Genomic DNA, 21,320 nt, shown 5'->3' on the forward strand with positions numbered 1-21,320 from the left:
ACCATGTCCAGATGCACAGAAAAGTCTCTTGGAGCGATGCCCTAAACTCGACAAGAAGTTCGCCATTTCTAATTTTACCACCATTTTTGGATGATTTACTCATTACGTACTTTAACTAACTCCTCCTAGGGATTTAGTCGGATCGACTTCACATTTCTGCTCTGCCTTCTAAAGGCATTGACGATGTAAAGTTGTGCTATCTGCACATTTTCGTCCATGGGTGTGTCCATGGCGTCGATGATTCGCCATGAAACAGGAAGTTGTTGTAACTTCAGTGTACATCCTCAGACCTGTGTGAAATTTTATACGTTGTACAACAGTCCCGCCCTGAACACATGTACATGCTGAAATTAGACCACAGTAATAGCGCCATCTGCTGGCAACAGGAAGTGACCTTTAACGAAGCAGCCCCCGCCGCATGTTTGTCTGACATGTACAAAATTTCTGTGGTACATCTACCATGTCCAGACACACAGAAAAGTCTCTTGGAGCGATACCCTAAACTCAACAGGAAGTCGGCCATTTCTAATTTTACCGCCATTTTTGGATGATTTCCTCATTACGTACTTTAACAAACTCCTCCTAGGGATTTAGTCGGATCGACTTCACATTTCTGCTGTGCTTCCTAAAGGCATTGACGATGTAACGTTGTGCTATCAGCGCATTTTTCGTCAATGGGCATGTCCGAAGCATCGACAATTCGCCATGAAACAGGAAGTTGTTGTAACTTTATTGTACATCCTCAGACCTGCGCGAAATATTATGTTATACAACAGTCCCGCCCTGAACACATGTAGATGCCGAAATTAGCCCACAGTCATAGCGCCACCTGCTGGCAACAGGAAGTTACCTTTAACGAAGCAGCCCCCGCCGCTCATTTGACCTACATTTACGAAATATGCAACGCGGCCGCCTCACACCCCGATGTGCCCCAGGTGCTAGAGCCCGCCCATCGCTGCTTGCAGCTTTAATGTTTTATTAGCATTTTTTAATTATTATTAATAACTATGAGTGTTCAATACTGCCAACAGACATTTAAATTTAGGTAAAGTCTGAGGAAGAATGTTGATTAAAAAAAAGTTGGTTGCTGAATACCCCCTTCAAGGATGTGTGCTTACATGGTCAGTAGAAATTCTGTCATCATTTACTCACCCTCAAGTTTTTTCAAAGTTCAAACCTGTATGTATTTTTCTTCTGCTGAACACAAAGATATTTTGAAGAATGTTGGTAACCAAACCATTAACTGGAGCCATTGACTTCCATAGTATTTTTTTTTTCCTACTATGGAAGTCAATGGCTCCAGTTAGTGTTTGGTTACCGACATTCTTCACAATATCTTTGTGTTCAGCTGAAGAAAAATTCATACAGGTTTGAAACAACTTGAGGGTGAGTAAATGATGACAGAATTTTCATTTTAAAGTGAACTACCCCTTTAAAGCGGCTTTCTGAAGTGATCGTGTAATGTAATATCTTTATTAATGTAATATCATTTTGTAATACATTTCTTTTTTTAAAGGTGGTGGAAATTCAGGATTGCTGTCATTCAAGAAGTTATTACTGACCACATCTCTACCCCATTGATGCAGTGAGCTACAAAATACCTGAAGAAAAAGGCACTTATCCTGGAGTTCAAATAAAGGTGAGCAACACATTTTAATTAATTTAATTAAATAATTTATAGATTATGTTATTATGTTTCTGTTTATTTAGTTGAACATAATTAAACATATTATAATGTATAGTTGAGCAGATAAGCTAACATGACATGCAACTGGAGTCCACTGGAAACAAAAGTCTTAGCATTTAGCACTTAGCATACAGTGTTTGAATTTGAAAGAATTAGGGATGGCTGATTATTTATAGTTGATAATTTAACGAATGTAAAATAGTGTACAGCTGTTTTTCAAAACCTGGTCTGCATGATACCATGGAGTTAATTTTCCTTCATTTAATTTCTAGTGCAGCTAAAATATATCTTTTTTTCTTCATATCCAACTTTTCTGTGCAGAAATCCTGAACGAAGGTCGAAATGACTGAGATGAAGGAAACCAAACGTATTTCATTCCTTCAAGACTGCTGAAGTCCCTGTATGAAAAACTTGAAAAAAACATGTAAAGTTTTAGCTTTTGTCAAATCTGAAAATGGAACTTAAACTGAACATACCGATCACTCCTTCATTAGGTGATAGACAGGGATCGGCACTTCCTCATCAAAAAGATCCTGGATAATCTACCTGATGAACATCTACGTCCAGCCCTGAATCACCTACCTGTGTCGGCACGGAGAGAACAACGGCAACCTGGTGGGACAGATGGGCCGTGATACAGGCCTCTCGCTGCGAGACAGACAGGTACGGTTAACCGTAGACGGAACCATTACAGTACACGGTAACTAAATTTCAAACATTATGATGGATAGGCCACACACTATTTTCTCCCCTCTGCAGTTTTTGGTGGCTAAACCCAAGTCTGCAGTCCTACTAGGACCTGGTCCAATCAGTCTGGTGGCTCTGAAGAATTTACTACACATTTCTTGGTGAGGGATGAGTTCTCCCCACCTAGAATCTTTGTTTTCATTGTTTTGACACATTCTGTATGTCAATACAGTATGTCCTGGCCTCACAAAATAGTGTTTTGTAGAAACTATGATGAGAAACTATATACTTTTCCCTTTTGTGTTTTTTTCCCTTTATATTTTAGTTTTCATGGAATTGTTGTATATCTATAAGTAAATAAAAATATTTTTTAATCACAGAAGATTTGTTTGTAATGTTTTCAACAAGAGTTATCATTACACTGTTAACTAACAGTAAAATTTCTATTTGCTGTAAGTATATTGCATGAATTCATCTGTTTTATTTTTACTGTAGGAAAACGTCTCGGTTACAGATGTAACCCTCGTTCCCTGAGTAGGGAACGGAGACGTTACGTCAGGAGTGACGGAGAATGGGGGTTTCGCATAGAAAGCCAATCCTCTTCGAGTATTTAACAATGAGCCAATGGCATGAAAATGCCTTGAATTTGCATAGCGTACCTCCGCCCCACCCCGTGGGTATAAAAGGAGGAAGTGAACGCAACCGCAGTATGTCTTCGCTGAGGAGCCAAAACTGAACTCAGCGTCTACCCAGCAATACAGCAGAAGTGGCAAGGAGACGTAACGTTCCCTTTCGTAGTCACTCCGAGTTACGTCAGGAGTGACGGAGAACGGGGGTCTATGCCATCACGCCATCTTCATAGCTGTCTTCCAGTGCCCTGCGAAAGTCTGGACTCCTTCTTACTTAACTTACACAGGAGATACCTACTTTGACACAGGAATACCAAGGTACACTGGGAAACATTTCCGGGGAGGGACATGCTACCAAATGCCTACCGTAGGGAGGACTTAGGAATACACATATGGCCGTGTTAGGGACTACATATGGAGATCACTGGACTACCAACCTGCTTAGGGTGGCTTACAGTGGATAATACACATGAGACAGTTACCATAGGGAACCGTGCACATGGAGGCACCTAGCCGACATCCAGAGAAAAAGCAGTGGTGCCCGCATCGTAAGTGCTGGAGGACTCAATGCCTCAACGGAAGACTACTGAGGAAATATCGCACTTATCCAGTCCGAGGAGTGGAATAGCGAGCTAGCGAAGACACCTAAGCGGGTCCAGTACTGGCGGAAGCGAGTACGCGAGAGGAGGTCCTGAAACACCGCGTTCTGTCGACGTAGGCGCGGAGCGCACGTACCGGACAGAGCAGTGCCAAGGCTGGGTCTGCCTCCTCCAGGGGCAGCGCTTGCAGGTTCACCACCTGGTCCCGGAAGGGAGTGGTGGGAACCTTGGGCACGTATCCAGGCCGGGGTCTCAAGATCACGTGAGAGTAAGCCGGCCCGAACTCCAGGCACGCTTTGTCAACAAAGAATGCGTGCAGGTCCCCTACCCTCTTGATGGAGGCCAATGCAACCAGGAGTGCTGTCTTCATGGACAGAAACTTTAACTCTACCGATTGCAAAGGCTCAAAGGGAGGCCTCTGCAGAGCACTTAGAACTACTGAGAGGTCCCAAGAGGGCACGAGGGGAGGACGAGGCGGATTTAGCCTCCTCGCTCCCCTCAGGAACCTGATGACCAGGTCGTGATTCCCGACGGACTTACCTTCTACTGCATCATGAGACGCGGAAACCTTAAGGGTGGAGGGTTTACGTCGTGTCCAACCCTTCTTGCAGGAAGGAAAGCACGACACCGATCGAAAATCTCCGGGGGTCTTCTCCGCTAGAAGAGCACCAGTTGACGAAGAGGTTCCACTTCAACGCGTAAAGGTGTCTCGTGGATGACGCTCTAGCAGAAGTGATGGTTGCCGCCACCGCGGGTGGCAGCGAACTCAAACGTGGAGCGAGGTCGGCGACGGCATGCAGCTCAAGGATGAGCTCTGAATCAGCCCTACCCTCGTGCATGTCACTGAACACCCATGAGAATGACAATAACATACAGTGAGGTGGCAGCCTGCCCCGCAGATCTATAGGTCCCCGCCACCGGAGTAGACAAGAACCTACAGGCATTGGAGGGGTGCCACACCAGGTTGCCGCAGAACACTCCACAGGGGGGAACCCCAGTGCACCCTAGACTGCGGCCTCTAGGAGGGCAGAGAAGTTGGAAGAAGCTGTTGAGTGATCGTGAAAAGTCAAAGGAGACTTCCACGATCTCACGGCCTCTTCATGCACATCCGGGTAGAAAGGATTTGGGTTCGCCACCCCCAAAAACCAATCATCAGCCTTAAGTGCTCGGGATATGGCAGAATTTTCCACACAAACCCGAAACTCGTGGCAGCCCGGGAAGCATAGCTGTGAGCCCTGAATCAAGCTCGCTATGCTAGCACATCCGAGGACAGCAGCACAGACGAGCCATCTCCAAAGACTCCAGCTCACCTTGTGATGCGGCAATAAACATGATTTCATCAGCTGGGGGACCGAATGAGAACGCGGGCCTGAGAACGGCTCCGCCCACTCACTCTCGACCAACGTGAAAGACGGGGTGTGGACTGACGAATTTCGTCGGTTTAGTTCCAGACCTAACGTCTTTTTGGTCACCCTGGCCACCAGCCAAAGCATTATCTCACGTGGAGAAAATGGTTCGGGTTGTGGATGAGGGGACTCTCACTCTACTGAGCTCATTGAGTCTCAACCGCTATACATTGCGATGATCACGTTCCCACTGAGAGAACGTGACACACCCACGAGCGCTGTCTGAGCGTGATCAAAGCCCAAACACGTCAAACAGTGCTCGCGCCCATCAGCTGACTCTATCAGAATACTGCACTCAGGAATACACGGGCAGATCGTCTTCAAAAAGATGCGTCTTTAAAAAGACGTGCCGCGTGCACACTCTTTCAGTGAGAGGAGAAAACTCTGCGGAAGTTGAAGCGACCAGGGAGAGACACACACACTGGCAGACCACTGCTCAGATCGCAGGCAATGTGAACCTCGCTGGGTACCGTACCTCGCTGGGTACCGCCGTCACACCAACACCAGAGAGTTCGCTCGTCTCGAAGAGGTGAGTCACCATAGTAAACTCAGATTGTGTGGCTTGTGGAGTGAAGAAGTTCTCTTGGCTCCGAAGCGAAAACATACTGCGGTTGCGTTCACTTCCTCCTTTTATACCCACGGGGTGGGGCGGAGGTACGCTATGCAAATTCCGCAGCCCCAAGGCATTTTCATGCCATTGGCTCGTTGTTAAATACTCAAAGAGGATTGGCTTTCTATGCAAAACCCCCATTCTCCGTCACTCCTGACATAACTCTGAGTGACTACGAAAGGGAACCATAAATTAACGGAAATCTTTAATCTTTTAATTACGGAACAAATTCCGGGTCATGAGCTGCCAGTACATTTTCTGTTATTTTACGGATTTATTTAATATTTGCGTTTTTTTTACTGTAGTTATGTCATTAAATAACAGAAAGTGTCATGTTTTTTTTACAATAAATATATCATTAAATTACAGAAATTTTCCAGTCTTTTACTATAGATATACCATTAAATAACAGAAAATTTCTGTTTTATTTACATTGGGCACACTGTGAATTAACAGAAAATGTCAGTTTTTTTAATTACGGGACAAAGTCCGGGTTATGAGCTGCCAGTACTTTTTCTGTTATTTTACGGATTTATTTCTTAGAGTGTATGGTTGTAATGGTAAGAGATTCTCACAGTATGATAACGTCTCAGAAAATATCACGGTTTACAGTATTAATCAATAACTAGAAAAAGTTTGTCGTTACAAACTTTAAGTTGGCTTGTGAAAGTTTGGACCAGAAAGTTTTAAGAAGTATAAAATAGTTTTAAGTTTAAAGTAGTTTAAAGTAAAAAAAAAAAAAAAGAAAAAGAAAGAAAGAAAGATCAGTTTAGAAAGAAAGAACGAAAAGAATAGTTAAAAAGAAAGAAAGAGAGAAAGATTAGAAAGTTTACAGTATCTTTAATCTTTCTCAAAGTAATGTAATTGTCTTAGCGCAGTTTCAAAAACCCTCCACCTTCCCCAGATCCACCTGTATAGATCTGCTATGGGTTATTTATGTATGCTATATTGTACAGCAGCAGCATCTCTTACTTGCTTACAGCAGCGTGTTGTGTATGTATTAGCAGTAACAAGTTCAATTCTTGCTCTGCAACAGATCAAACATATCAACATGGTCATAGCCATTAATATCATATCGAGACTAGATTCCCTATTGGTTGCTGGGCACTGAGAAATGTGGCCTCCATCTTAAACTGGTCGTATTCCTATTGTGTTGCATAGCAGCAGTAGATGACAGAGCACTGTGCAGCATATTCCTGCTCAAATTGGCAGACTATCGCTCGGGAATTACTTTTCACAAGTAAGATTTAGCATTTAATATTACCTGACTAAAGTTTGTATTTTTGTGAATAAAATATCCCATGTGTCCTGTCTCATAGCTATATATATGACCTTTGCAGGAAAAAAAACCCGTGTGAAAATCAGTTCGGTATTCAGTGAGATATGATTCATTAAATGTGCTGACAGCTCACATCACCTGCCAAACAGATTACACTGAGCAGAGCGGATGACCAGCGGATGACCTTGCCACTGTCGCCTTGCTTTTGGCTTGCTTTGGGCTTGCTCAGTTGGGGTTATTTAGTGTTTAGCAATAGTATTGATCTGTGTTGTACTACTTTCATGTTATCACTGTGAAGCTGCTTTGATACAATCTGTATTGTGAAAAGCGCTATATAAATAAATGTGACTTGACTTGACTTGACTTTAAGATGGTGGCCCCACGGCTCGTCCGTGCCAATAGGCTGTAGTGGTTGATAGGGCGTCTACCTATATGATGTCTATGGTTATAGCCATTACCATGCCAAACACTCATGACAGAGTTGTCATGACAGAACTGTAATTACTGTAAAATATTCACATTCATTCACATACTGTATCTGGCTGTATCTGTTTACAATAATACAAAATTATATTCTATCATTCTGGTTTTCTCTCTTTTATTATAGGGGGATCAAGGCGACCAGGGTCCACGGGTATGTGTTTTTTTTTTTTCTTTTTCATTTTTATCTTGCATGTCACGCTCTGATGTGTGGATGAATGTGTGTTATGTCTCCCTTATGCCTTATGGACATGTGGGCTGCATGTTTGAGATGCATGGGTTTCTGTGGACAAGCTGACTCTGGCTTGTCAGGCACAACAGAGCCTTACTGGTGTGTGTGTGTGTGTGTGTGTGTGTGTGTGTGTGTGTGTGTGTGTGTGTGTGTGTGTGTGTGTGTGTGTGTGTGTGTGTGTGTGTGTGTGTGTGTGTGCGTGTGTGTGTGTGTGTGTGTGTGTGTGTGTGTGTACTTGTCTACCTATCTAAGAGGGGACTTTGGTGTCGTTACACACTCACTAACAGGGGACCGCCGAGGGAAGTGGGGACATTTTTCAAGTCCCCTGTTAGCTATGCCTTAAAACATGTTAAAATCAACTAAAAAACGCTCTGGTGAATTTTTTTAACTTTTGACCAAGTGGGGACTAACACATGTGTGTGTGTTTAAGCCCATACTCAGCAGCGCTCCTGTAGGCTGGAGCAGGATCTGCAGTGGCCCATTAACACACGTCGTTCACACTTCTCTATTGTCTGAATGGCTGGCTGTCCCAGAGGCTCTGAGACTGTAGAGCTGCTTAGTTAAGGTACTTTCAGTAAATTTAATAACCCCACACTAGTAATCATTAGTTAAGCAATAGTAAATGCTTAACTAATGAAAATACAATTATTAAAACACATTATAGATATGCTTTTAAAACAATATTAAAGAATTTATAGCTTTATAGCTGTCTTTATAAATTGCTGATTATTGGTTTAAAAGCATATCTATAATGTGTTTTAATCATTTTAATTCCATGCTTTATTAATGAACAATTTATGATTTCTAAATGAAGTATAGCATTATAAACCATAATAATAAACCAATATAAAGTTATTTAGGAGTTGTCAGTGGTTTATAAGATCACTTAGAAAGTGAGTAAATGATTAATAAACTATTTCAATGTGCATTCATGTATCTTATTATTCAGACATATAGTAATAGTTACTTAGTGTGTAAATACATTTTTAACATGTATTTCTACTGTAATCCAAGGTTAATTCAGGTAGTTATCAACCATTTAGTAGTGGTCAGTTTACTATTTTGTGAGCTCATCTAAAGTGAGGACCTGTTATGCCTTGTAATGCATTTATAAAAGAGATTTCAAAGGCTCAGTTAAATATTTGTATGTTCTTTTATGTTCAAAGTGTTGTGTTTGTTTCCTTTTTCTGTTTAGAAGAGAACTGAGCCTTTAAATCTAATTTATGAATGCTTTACAAGATATAACTATTCCTCACTTTAGATGAGCTGCCAAAAAAAGTTAACTGACCACTACTAAATGCTTAACTTCTTGCATTTACTACATTTAAATACACTTAAGTGATCTCATGAATCACTGACAACTCCTAAATAACTGGTTTGTAAATAATGTTAAAGAAAAGTAAACAAACTGCAGTTAACAGTAGATAGTCTAATTCTTGTATTTATTTATTTTTTAAATACATTTTTACAAAAGAAAACATTACAAAATAAATTTGGAAGGGTAAATCCCAGCATTTTCTCTAGTTTATTGTAGTTTATTTGAGAAGTTGCACAGATACTTGAACATTGGTAGCTGTATTTGTAAGCACTCAGGCCACTTCACCTAGACACCTTCAGCCATACTGCATTGATATGTTAATTAGTGTGGGGGAGGGCGATGTAATCACACACAAAGGAAATGTCCTAAGTTAGAAAATCAAGGATAGTATGAGTTATGGTCAGATCATCCAATTATTTATACCACAGTCTTGAATATCTTTTATTTTTAGAGTTTATTTGACAAATTAGGTTTTTAGTTCTGTCTCTGTGACCCTCTCACTTCACCCAAACCTAGAAGTTGATTTAGATCTTTTTTTTTCAATATCAGTGGTATTGTGTCTGCTATTTTATAAAGAAACATGTCTGCATTTTTTTGCAGCACGGTAACTACACAGTTGTTTTGAACATCAGTTGAATGAGTAAATCAAACACTTAATGAGTGAAATATTTCACAATTTTGAGTAAAATGTCCTGGTGTGATGTGGGGAACATATGATCCTTCTGTGTCTAGAGTTTGTGTAAATGTGTTTAACACTAATTCTTGCTGAGTGATAAATAAGGCCCCATTTGCAGCTGCTATTACAGGTTGCTTTTTTGTTGTTGTTTTTCTTTTTAGAGTTGTATTAATGCATTCAGTGACTACATCTTCCAAACTACATATTTCACTTCGACACAACACTGCTAAAACTCTGAACATAATACAACATTGAACAACTTCTCAAAACTCTTCACTCAGTGATCACACGATCAGTCTTGGCTAAACTAAGATCTTTCGATTTACATGAATTGATTTCTGGCAAACAAAACTTGATTTACTGTACAGGCACATGCTTACATATTATTTCCAAGACTGTTATTTAAGTTCAAAACTTATCAACACAAAAATGAATAAGATATTTCTACCGTATTTCACACTGAAACATATTTGAATCTAAAAAAAAAAACTGAAAAATTAAGAAGTAACTAAACACATACACAAGTCTTAGTCTTTCATGTAAACATGAACCATGTAAAATGCTTGACATTCTGTCCCCCTCACTTTTGAAATGATTGCTACGCCCCTGATTCCACATCCCCCCACACTCATTTACATTTCAATGCAGGATGGCTTTTTGAAGGTGTTTTAGGTAAACTGGTCTGAGCGCTTACAAATACAGCTACCAATGTTCAAGTATCTGTGCAACTTCTCAAATAAAAACTAGATGCAGTTGATAAACTAGATGCAGTTACGGAAGATATTTATCACGTTTTGAAGGCCCATCTAAAAGCACACCTAATCCCGCATAGATCTGAATGCAGAGAAGCTCCTCAAAGCGATGCTGGTGGTCTTAAAATTATCAGTGGGGAAAACTATCACCTCAGTTTTGTGTTCATTTAAAGACACAATTTTTTTGCAAGCCAAGATGTAACCTCATCTTAGCATAATAAAAGAGAAATGGAAGCAGACGGATCATTTCTCTCAATAGGTGTATACGTATATTGTGGTGTCTTCAGCATAAGAATGGAAGGCAACACCATGTCTTATTAAAATATAGAACCCAATGGTAGCATGTAGAACGAGTAAAGGGAGGGCGCCGAGATCGATCCCTGTGGAGGTGAGCGACAGAACAGAAGAAATGACCTATCCTGAACAAAAACTTTCTGTTCCATAAATAAGATTGAAACCAGTTAACAGTTAAAAAGATAATTGAAGTAATTTTCAAACTAAAGCAGTGTTCATTTTGACAACAAATTTTGATTTAGTTTTAGTCTTTTGACTAAAATTCCATTTAGTTTGTCATATTTTAGTCATCTGAATTGTTTTAGTCTAGTTTTAGTCAACGAAATTCAATATGATTTTAGCAGCCTGGTCTCATTGTTAATACGTAGGTATTTTAAGTTTTTTGCAAAGATAGAAAACATACTTTTTTGTACGTTTGGATAGATGCTGAAATGTATAATATATACGTATTTGCAACATTTAAAAGTAACATTATTATGTTTTTACAGCTACAAAACGTTAAGTATTTACGTATATTCTATGTCATAAAGATATCTGTATATATCCCTTTTTACCATTTTATGTAAGATCCCATAACCCTAATCCCAAACCTAAACATAACTACACTGTAAACGATTTCTGTTGTTTTCACAGGATTATACAGTTTTTGTCAACAGTTTCTTACTGTATAATCTATGTACAGTAAGTTACAGTAGAATTTAGTTGTTTTCACAGTATTATTTTGTTTTTTCAACAATTATGTACTGTGCACACAGTTGACAGTATGTTACTGTAGAATTTCAATGCATTCTGGGAAATTATCAGTTACTGTTAATCTAAATACAGCAGTGCAAACTGACCGCGAAAAACTCGACACACAGTTCCACGGGTAAAATTGCTAGACCTCTAATGTTATTATTCTTACATTAAAAAAAAAAGAAATGTAGCACTGGGCCAGTGACCATGAACAGCCTTATGTAAGCGTAATTAAGAAAGATTTCACTGCCAGTTCACACACACACAAAGTCCCCGCTTGGTTGGATAGATATCGTTCAGAATGTCCCCTCTTCGCCAGTGTGGAGCGACACTGTTGTTAGTAATATAGAAATGTATAGTTTTAGATCGGTAAGATTGTTTATGTTTTTTAAGAAGTCTCTTCTGCTCACCAAGGCTGCAATTATTTGATAAAAAAAAAAACAGTAATATTGTGAAATATTATTACAATTTAAAACAGCGTTTTTCTATGTGAATATATATATATATATATATATATATATATATATATATATATATATATATATATATATATATATATATATATATATAATGTATATAATAGATATATAATGTAAGCGTAATTAAGAAAGATTTCACTGCCAGTTCACACACACACAAAGTCCCCACTTGGTTGGATAGATATCGTTCAGAATGTCCCCTCTTCGCCAGTGTGGAGCGACACTGCTGTTAGTAGTATAGAAATATATAGTTTTAGATCGGTAAGATTGTTTATGTTTTTAAAAGAAGTCTCTTCTGCTCACCAAGGCTGAAATTATTTGATAAAAAAAACAGTAATATTGTGAAATATTATTACAATTTAAAACAGCGTTTTTCTATGTGAATATATATATATATATATATAATGTATATAATAGATATATAATGTAAGCGTAATTAAAGGACAACTCCGGCGCAAAATGAACCTTTGGTCTACTTACACATTGCTACCTAGTCAACCGTTATCTGAGATTTGTTTTCATGATTGCCGAATGTAAATAGTTTTATCTCTAAAAACAGTTTAGCCTATAACGCTAGTTCAATGCTAGTATATAGGGCATAGAGTAATGACAAATAAAAATCGCTTGTTATTACCACTAACAAGGCTCAAAATAGCCCCACACCAAAACGACAGCATAACAAGGGTCCCTACATTCAAACCGAAGCGTTGAGAACTTTGTCAGTGTCCACACAGTTTAATAAGAAGATATTTTATACACACAGTAAATTTCGCGAATACAGGAAGAAGCCATCTTTGAAAAATAGTCTCTACCAGTCGATCTACGAACGCCGATCCAAGTGCGCTGAACTGTGCAGAATCTCATATGATCCGTTGTTTCCAGAAGAAACACAAACACAAACCGTTTACTTGTCTTCAATATGTACACGTAGCCTACTGTTCGCGCTCACCTTATCACCTTATTCACATCTCACCAGCGCACTTGGATCGGCGTTCGTAGATCGACTGGTAGAGACTATTTTTCCAAGATGGCTTCTTCCTGAATTCGCGAAATTTACTGTGTGTATAAAACATCTTCTTATTAAACTGTATGGACACTGGCAAAGTTCTCAATGCTTCGGTTTGAATGTAGGGACTCTTTTTATGCTGTCGTGTTACTGTGGGGCTACTTTGAGCCTTTTTAGTGGTAATAACAAGCGATTTTTATTTGTCATTACTCTATGCCCTATATACTAGCATTATACTAGCGTTATAGGCTAAACTGTTTTTAGAGATAAAACTATTTACATTCGGCAATCATGAAAACAAATCTCAGATAACGGTTGACTAGGTAACAATGTGTAATTAGACTAAAGGTTCATTTTGCGCCGGAGTTGTCCTTTAAGAAAGATTTCACTGCCAGTTCACACACACAAAGTCCCCGCTTGGTTGGATAGATATCGTTCAGAATGTCCCCTCTTCGCCAGTGTGGAGCGACACTGTTGTTAGTAATATAGAAATATATAGTTTTAGATCGGTAAGATTGTTTATGTTTTTTAAGAAGTCTCTTCTGCTCACCAAGGCTGCAATTATTTGATAAAAAAAAACAGTAATATTGTGAAATATTATTACAATTTAAAACAGCGTTTTTCTATGTGAATATATATATATATATATATATATATATATATATATATATATATACACTCTAAAAAATGCTGGGTTGTTTTAACCCAATTTTGGGTCAAATATGGACAAACCTGAAATGTTGGGTTAAAAATGTAATGTAAAAATTTAACCCAACGGCTGGGTTAGTCCATATTTGACCCAAAGTTGGGTTAAAACAACCCAGCATTTTTTAGAGTGTATATAATGTATATAATAGATATATAATGTAAGCGTAATTAAGAAAGATTTCACTGCCAGTTCACACACACACAAAGTCCCCACTTGGTTGGATAGATATCGTTCAGAATGTCCCCTCTTCGCCAGTGTACAGCGACACTGCTGTTAGTAATATAGAAATATATAGTTTTAGATCGGTAAGATTGTTTATGTTTTTAAAAGAAGTCTCTTCTGCTCACCAAGGCTGAAATTATTTGATAAAAAAAAACAGTAATATTGTGAAATATTATTACAATTTAAAACAGCGTTTTTCTATGTGAATATATATATATATATATATATATATATATATATATATATATATATATAATGTATATAATAGATATATAATGTAAGCGTAATTAAGAAAGATTTCACTGCCAGTTCACACACACACAAAGTCCCCGCTTGGTTGGATAGATATCGTTCAGAATGTCCCCTCTTCGCCAGTGTGGAGCGACACTGCTGTTAGTAATATAGAAATATATAGTTTTAGATCGGTAAGATTGTTTGTTTTTTAAGAAGTCTCTTCTGCTCACCAAGGCTGCAATTATTTGATAAAAAAAAACAGTAATATTGTGAAATATTATTACAATTTAAAACAGCGTTTTTCTATGTGAATATATATATATATATATATATATATATAATGTATATAATAGATATATAATGTAAGCGGAATTAAGAAAGATTTCACTGCCAGTTCACACACACACAAAGTCCCCGCTTGGTTGGATAGATATCGTTCAGAATGTCCCCTCTTTGCCAGTGTACAGCGACACTGCTGTGTAGCAATATAGACATGTATATGTTTGAGCATTATATAATGACACACCCACACACACACACACATATATGTGTATAAGTATGTATAAGTTACAAAATGAAGACAAGATTTCACTGCCAGTTCACTTCACTGTTCACACAGACATACAGTTCAATTGCAGGCTATATGAGTCCCCTGTTGGTAAGGTAGACATCGGCCAGAGTTTCAGGTCCCCACTTGGCATGTTTTTTTAAAAATAAAAAAATGCATATTTAAAGTTATATTATGAAAAAAGACCTTAAAAGAGAATTTTGTACGTCATTTTTGTTTCTTCAAAATGACCAGAAACACTAGTCCCCTCTTGGCCAGTGTAGAGTGATAGTCCCCTTTTAGTAATATAGACGTGTATGTGTGTGTGTGTGTGTGTGTGTGAATAAGGGTTGAAACTATAAATGGCCTCATATTGTGCAAGATCAAAGTCCAAAGTCCTAGAATCAAAGTCCTAACATACTGCGGCTTCATAATGGTGTGTGTGTATGTCAGACTAAGAGTTTATTGAAAGAATGTAATTATTTCCAGCTCAGTTGCTTGACAGCTTGATAAATTCATACCTCTTAAAGGAATATTATAAAGAATGTGCTTTGCTATAGTTTACAGATTATGAAATAAATCACTTGCATATCTCATTACAATATCCTTGTATGTGTGCTGACTGGTCTTCAGTTGAGTGAAACAGCTTCTCTCTAACACAGAATAGTGTCTTTTCTTATTATTATTATTATCTCTCTCTCTCTCTCTCTCTCTCTCTCTCTCTCTCTCTCTCTCTCTCTCTCTCTCTCTCTCTCTCTCTCTCTCTCTCTCTGTTACTTTGTGCATTTTCTTGGAAAGTATCATAATCTTGAACAGACTCTAAGGGCATCTGAGCTTAAAGTGAGTGTCTTGAACTGTTTTCGCCCATGCATTGGAGTAACCGGAAGTTAACTTTTATAAATGGTCAAGTCAAGTCACCTTTATTTATATAGCGCTTTTTACAATACAGATTGTATCAAAGCAGCTTCACAGTGATAACATGAAAATAATACAATAAGTTTGTTTCTAGAAGAAAATTGTGTCATCATCCATAATATTGTTGAATATTAAGGTCAATATTGGGGTGGTGATGGTGCAGTGGATAAGACAAATGCCTTTGATGTGAGAGACACAGGTTCGAATCCACTGTGAGACACCAATGTGTCCCTGAGCAAGACACTTAACCCCTAGTTACTCCAGAGGCGTGCGACCTCTGACATATATAGAAATTGTAAGTCGCTTTAGATAAAAGCGTCAGCTAAATGAATAAATGTAAATGTCCCCAATTAAGAAAGCCAAAAGCCAAGGCAACAGTGGCAAGGAACCAAAACTCCATTAGGTGACAGAATGGAGAAAAAAACCTTGGAAGAAACCAGGCTCAGTTGGGGGCCAGTTCTCCTCTGGCCCCCAACTGAACGAACAGTGTATGATTATGATTCAGGCAACATTACAGGTCAGAAGTCAGATTGGATCAGAACATTCACAATTATTATCCAGTTCCATCTGGTTGGAGGTCGGAGTCATCACGGCATAGAGAAGTTTGTTGTCCATGAGGCCTTCACAGGGCTGATGAAGCTGGCACTTCAGGGATGCGTTGTGGTTGTGTCCAGGCGCAGGTTCACGGTCTGATCTGGATACGGCCCGGATCCGGCTGACTTCAGTAAACTTCGGAATAAATGGAAAGACTAACATTTGCGTAGATGTACGAGTACATCGGGTGTTGTAGGAAGTGTCCCCGGTTCTGGCTGACCTAATCTATGCAGCCTAATAATTTAACTGATTTGAATAATAGAAATGTATAATGTTCTATGTGAATGCCAGGTAAAAGAGAAGTGTTCCCTTTCGTAGTCACTTCGAGTTACGTCAGAAGTGACGGAGATTGGGGGTTTCGCATAGAAAGCCAATCCTCTTCGAGTATTTAAAAACGAGCCAATGGCATGCAATGCCTTGGGGCTGCGGAAATTTGCATAGCGCACTCCGCCCCACTCCGTGAGTATAAAAGGAGGAAGCGAACGCAACCGCAGTATGTTTTCGCTTCGGAGCCAAGAGAACCTCTTCACTCCTGAAAGCTATTACAAGACTCTTCGAGACGAGCGTCCTCTTCAGTGTTGGTGTGACGGCGGTACCCAGCGAGTTTCTGCATTGCCTGCGATCTGTGCAGTGGTCTGCCAGACTTTGCGCTTCTCCCTGGTCGCCTCAGCGCTGAAAGAGTGAATTTTCCTCCTCTCTGTAAAAGAGCTACACGCTGCCCGTGTCGGATCCCGAGCTGACGGCATGCTGTCTCGAGCCGCTGGGAGTATTGGGTTAGAGTGGGATCCTCCATTCTCCCCCGATCTCTCACGGAGGGATAATTGGTTTTTGGACAAAGCTGCCGCCGCGAGGCCACGGCCAACTCCATTGCCTTTTTTCCCCCGAGCTGCATGCGGAGTTATCGCGCTCTTGGGGGACTCCTCTGTCCACTCGAGAGCGCGATCTCTCCCCCGCCTTTTTGTACACTGGGATGCCCCCGCTGGAGCGCTCTGTTGCGATACAGCTGTGTCCACAGAGCGCCTCCTCCCGTGGTCCTCCTAAGCACCCATCCAAAGCCTGTAGGTTCTCGTCTGCCATGGCGGCGCGTTCCTATAGAGCGGCGGGACGGGCGGCCTCCGCTTTGCATGCGATGAGCACTGTGCAAGCGCAGATGCTCAGAGATATGCTCGAGGGCGGGACTGATCCAGCGGCATTCGAAGATTTACGGTCCTCCACTGACCTTGCTCTCCAAAAGGGCGACGAAAGTGGCCGCTCGCGCCGTTGGTCAGGTGATGGCCACTAGTGTGGTCCAGGAGCGTCAACCTGGCAGACACTCGGAGCGCTGAGCGGATTCGTCTGCTCGACGCCCCTCTCTCCCAGGTTGGCCTTTTTGGCGGTGCAGTCGAGAACTCTTGCCCAGCAGTTCTCCACTGCCCAGGAGCAGACGGAGGCAATCGAACATATTCTGCCCCGACGACCAGCTGCTGCCTCCACCCAGTCGTCGGCACAGATGCCTCCCGCTGCTCGCCGCCGAGGACGCCCCCCCGCGGCTCCCCTCCCTCCCGCCCCGCCCCAGCAGCAGCCTTCATCCGGGCCACGGCGTGGAGGAGGCCGCCGGCAGGCGTCACAGCCCCCTCAGGCCGCACACCCCGCTAAACGCCAGGTAAGCGATGATCCTGATACGGGCTGCTCAGTGATGGAGTTGAGTTTTTCCCCAGGAGGCGGTAGCAGGCCCCCTCCTGCCCCCGGTGGAGGGCCGGGGGAAAATCTTTCGTTTTCAGCTCCCCGCTGCTCACCCACGGGTGGGCAGCGCCCTGAGTTGGTTAAGGAAAGACTTGACATCATCACTGAGCCCACAGACTGGAATGAGTGCGCTCGACGTTCCAGTGCGTCAGCCCACACATTCCTCTCTGTCTCTGAGGGCGCGGAAGGGTGCGAGTGTCGTCCCCGGGCTACGCCAATCCCTTCCCCCTCTATCGCCAGACCCCCGGCAGAACAGACCCCCGTGGAACGCTCCGCCTTCCCTGGTCTCTTCTGTCGGGGAGCGGGCTTCGACAGTGCACCCGGGCGGGGTAACTCCTGCGCGCATGCCAGTCGACCCGCCTCGCTGCCCCTCCGGGGGGATGTCTGTGGTTCGGATGACCCCGTTGGTTCACTTCCTGGAAGCCTGGCTAGAGCTTCCCGGGCTATCCCGCTGGGTCATCAGAACGATCAGATTTGGCTACGCGATTCAGTTCGCACGGTCTCCTCCCCGTTTCAGGGGAGTTCACTCCACGATGGTCGGTGGCAATGCCCCGGTCTTGAGAGCGGAGATTGCGACCCTGCTGGCGAAGGGTGCATTCGAGACGGTCCCTCCAGCCGAGATGAGGTCCGGGCTGTACAGCCCCGACTTCATTGTCCCCAAAAAGACCGGTGGGTTACGACCGATCCTGGTCCTGCGCATTTTGAGCCGTTCTCTCCATCGACTACCGTTCAAAATGCTCACAGCCAAACGCATTCTCGAATGTGTTCGGTTTCAGGATTGGTCTGCAGCGTTCGACCTGAAGGACACGTACTTTCATGTCTCCATTTTGCCTCAACGCAGACCGCTTCTTCGGTTTGCTTTCAAGGGCCAGGCATATCAGTACACGGTTCTCCCATTCGGGTTAGCTCTGTCCCCTCGCGTCTTCACGAAGACCGTCGAGGCAGCCCTTGTTCCCCTTCGCGAGCACGGGGTTCGCATCCTGAATTTTCTCGACGACCGGCTGATACTAGCACACTCTCGAGCTCAGGTTTGCGAACACAGAGACCTGGTGCTACGGCACCTAGCCCGTCTGGGCCTTCGGGTCAACCGGGAAAAGAGCAAACTTTGCCCCGTGCAGAGGATCTCTTTTCTCGGCATGGAGATAGACTCGGTCGCCATGTGCAATGGGCATGCAGCCGCCGGTTCCTGGACAGGAGCCCAGCGCCTCATGCACATCAATTGCCTCGAGCTGCTGGCAGTACGGCTCGCCCTGCACCGCTTCTGAGCGTTGCTCAAGGGCCAGCATGTGCTTGTCCGCTCAGACAACACTACGGCAGTAGCGTACATCAACCACCAGGGGGGTCTACGCTCGCGCCGGTTGTCGCAGCTCGCCCGCCACCTCTTTATATGGAGTCAGAAGCACCTGAGGTCCCTTCGTGCAGTATACATTCCTGGAGACCGGAACCTGGCAGCCGACGAGCTATCACGGGTCCGTCCCATCTCCGGCGAATGGCGACTCCATCCCCAGTCGGTCCAGCTGATCTGGGACCAGTTCGGGGAGGCACAGATAGACCTGTTCGCCTCTCGGGACTCGTCCCACTGCGCCCAGTTTTATTCTCTGACCTGCGGCACACTCGGCTCGGATGCGCTGGCGCACAGCTGGCCACGGGGCCCACGCAAGTATGCGTTTCCCCCAGTGAGCCTCCTTGCACGGGTGTTGTGCAAGATCAAGGAGGACGAGGAGCAGGTCTTGCTGGTAGCCCCCTACTGGCCCACCAAGACGTGGTTCTCCGAACTCATGCTCCTCGCGACAGCACCTCCTTGGCCTATTCCTCTGAGACTACTCTCTTTTAGAGACGGGGCACTCTGTGGCACCCTCGTCCCGATCTTTGGAGGCTGCACGTGTGGCTCCTGGACGGGACGAGGCAGGTTTGAGTTCGCTGCCACCTGCGGTGGCGGCAACCATCACTTCCGCTAGAGCGTCGTCCACGAGACACCTTTATGCGTTGAAGTGGAACCTCTACGTCAATTGGTGTTCTTCTCGCAGAGAAGACCCCCGGAGGTGTTCGATCGAGGTCGTGCTTTCCTTCCTGCAAGAAGGGTTGGAGCGCAGGCTGTCGCCCTCCACCCTTAAGGTTTACGTCGCGGCCATTGCCGCTTCTCATGAAGCAGTGGAAGGTAAGTCCTTAGGGAAGCACGACCTGGTCATCAGGTTCCTGAGGGGAGCGAGGAGGCTGCATCCGCCTCGTCCTCCCCTCGTACCCTCTTGGGACCTCTCGGTAGTTTTAAGTGCTCTGCAGAGGCATCCCTTTGAGCCTTTTGCAATCGGTAGAGTTAAAGTTTCTGTCCATGAAGACAGCACTCCTGGTTGCATTGGCCTCCATCAAGAGGGTGGGGGACCTGCACGCATTCTCCGTTGACGAAGTGTGCCTGGAGTTCCGGCCGGCTTACTCTCACGTGATCCTGAGACCCCGGCCTGGATATGTGCCCAAGGTTCCCACCACTCCCTTCCGGGACCAGGTGGTGAACCTGCAAGCGCTGCCCCTGGAGGAGGCAGACCCAGCCTTGGCACTGCTCTGTCCGGTACGTGCTCTCCGCACCTATGTCGACAGAACGCAGTGTTCAGGACCTCAGACCAGCTTGTGTCTGTTATGGGGGGAGCCAGAAGGGAAGGGCTCTCTCAAAGCAACGGCTGTCTCACTGGATAAGTGGACGCCATTGCTTTGTCTTGCCAGCAGCAAGGCCGTCCGTGCCCCCTTGGTGTGACGGCCCATTCCACTCGGAGTGTGGCCTCCTCTTGGGCTCTAGCGCACGGCGCCTCGCTAACAGACATCTGCAGAGCTGCAGGCTGGGCGACACCCAACACCTTCGCCAGATTCTATAATCTGCGAATTGAGCCAGTGTCCTCACACGTACTCGTTCCGGCCGGTACTGGACCCGCTCAGGTGTCTTCGCTTGCTCGCCACTCCACTCCCCGGACTGGATAAGTGCGATATTCCTCAGTTCTTCCATTGAAGTCTTGAGTCCTCCAGCACCGACGATGCGGGCTCCACTGCTGTGGCTCTGGATGCTGGCTAGGTGCCTCCATGCGTACGGTTCCCCTTGGTAACCGTCTCATGTGTATTATCCACTGTAAGCCTCTCTGAGCATGTGTCTTCCCTTGGCAAGCCATCTGCCAACCCTGGAGTTGAAATTTTGATAGCCACCGATAGTTGGTGCTCCAGTGTTTCCATATGTGTTCCTATATGACCATATGAAGTATTCTTAAGTCCTCCCTTCGGTAGGCATCTGGTAGCATGTCCCTCCCGGGATATGTTTCCCAGTGTACCTTGGTAATCCTGTGTCAGAAAAAAAAAAAAAGAAAAAAAGGGGGGGTTCAGATTTTCGCAGGGCACTGGAAGACAGCTTGAAGATGGCGTGATGGCACAGACCCCCAATCTCCGTCACTTCTGACGTAACTCGAAGTGACTACGAAAGGGAACGTCTCGGTTACGTATGTAACCCTCGTTCCCTGAGTAAGGAACGGAG

At 43.4% G+C, this 21,320-nt stretch overlaps 2 protein-coding genes and 1 long non-coding RNA gene across 3 annotated transcripts in view; 2 read left to right on the top strand and 1 right to left on the bottom strand.

Moving 5' to 3' along the window:
* Nucleotides 1–21,320, bottom strand: part of LOC148998390 (uncharacterized) — a 183,833-nt gene that overhangs the window by 151,203 nt on the left and 11,310 nt on the right. The window lies entirely within an intron of this gene.
* Nucleotides 1–21,320, top strand: part of col25a1 (collagen type XXV alpha 1 chain) — a 483,837-nt gene that overhangs the window by 70,848 nt on the left and 391,669 nt on the right. Inside the window, exon 4 of the mRNA XM_089129575.1 lies at nt 7,505–7,531. Within this exon, the coding sequence (XP_088985701.1) occupies nt 7,505–7,531 (27 nt within the window). The remainder of the gene's footprint in view (nt 1–7,504; nt 7,532–21,320) is intronic.
* LOC148998392 (uncharacterized) lies at nt 1,384–2,478 on the top strand. Its single transcript, XR_016155211.1, has 4 exons — nt 1,384–1,639; nt 2,009–2,087; nt 2,182–2,350; nt 2,447–2,478. It is a non-coding gene; the product is annotated as an uncharacterized LOC148998392 (long non-coding RNA).

The sequence above is a fragment of the Pimephales promelas genome, chromosome 1, assembly GCF_988280905.1.
Source record: "Pimephales promelas chromosome 1, fPimPro1.hap1.1, whole genome shotgun sequence".
NCBI classification, from domain to species: domain Eukaryota; kingdom Metazoa; phylum Chordata; class Actinopteri; order Cypriniformes; family Leuciscidae; genus Pimephales; species Pimephales promelas.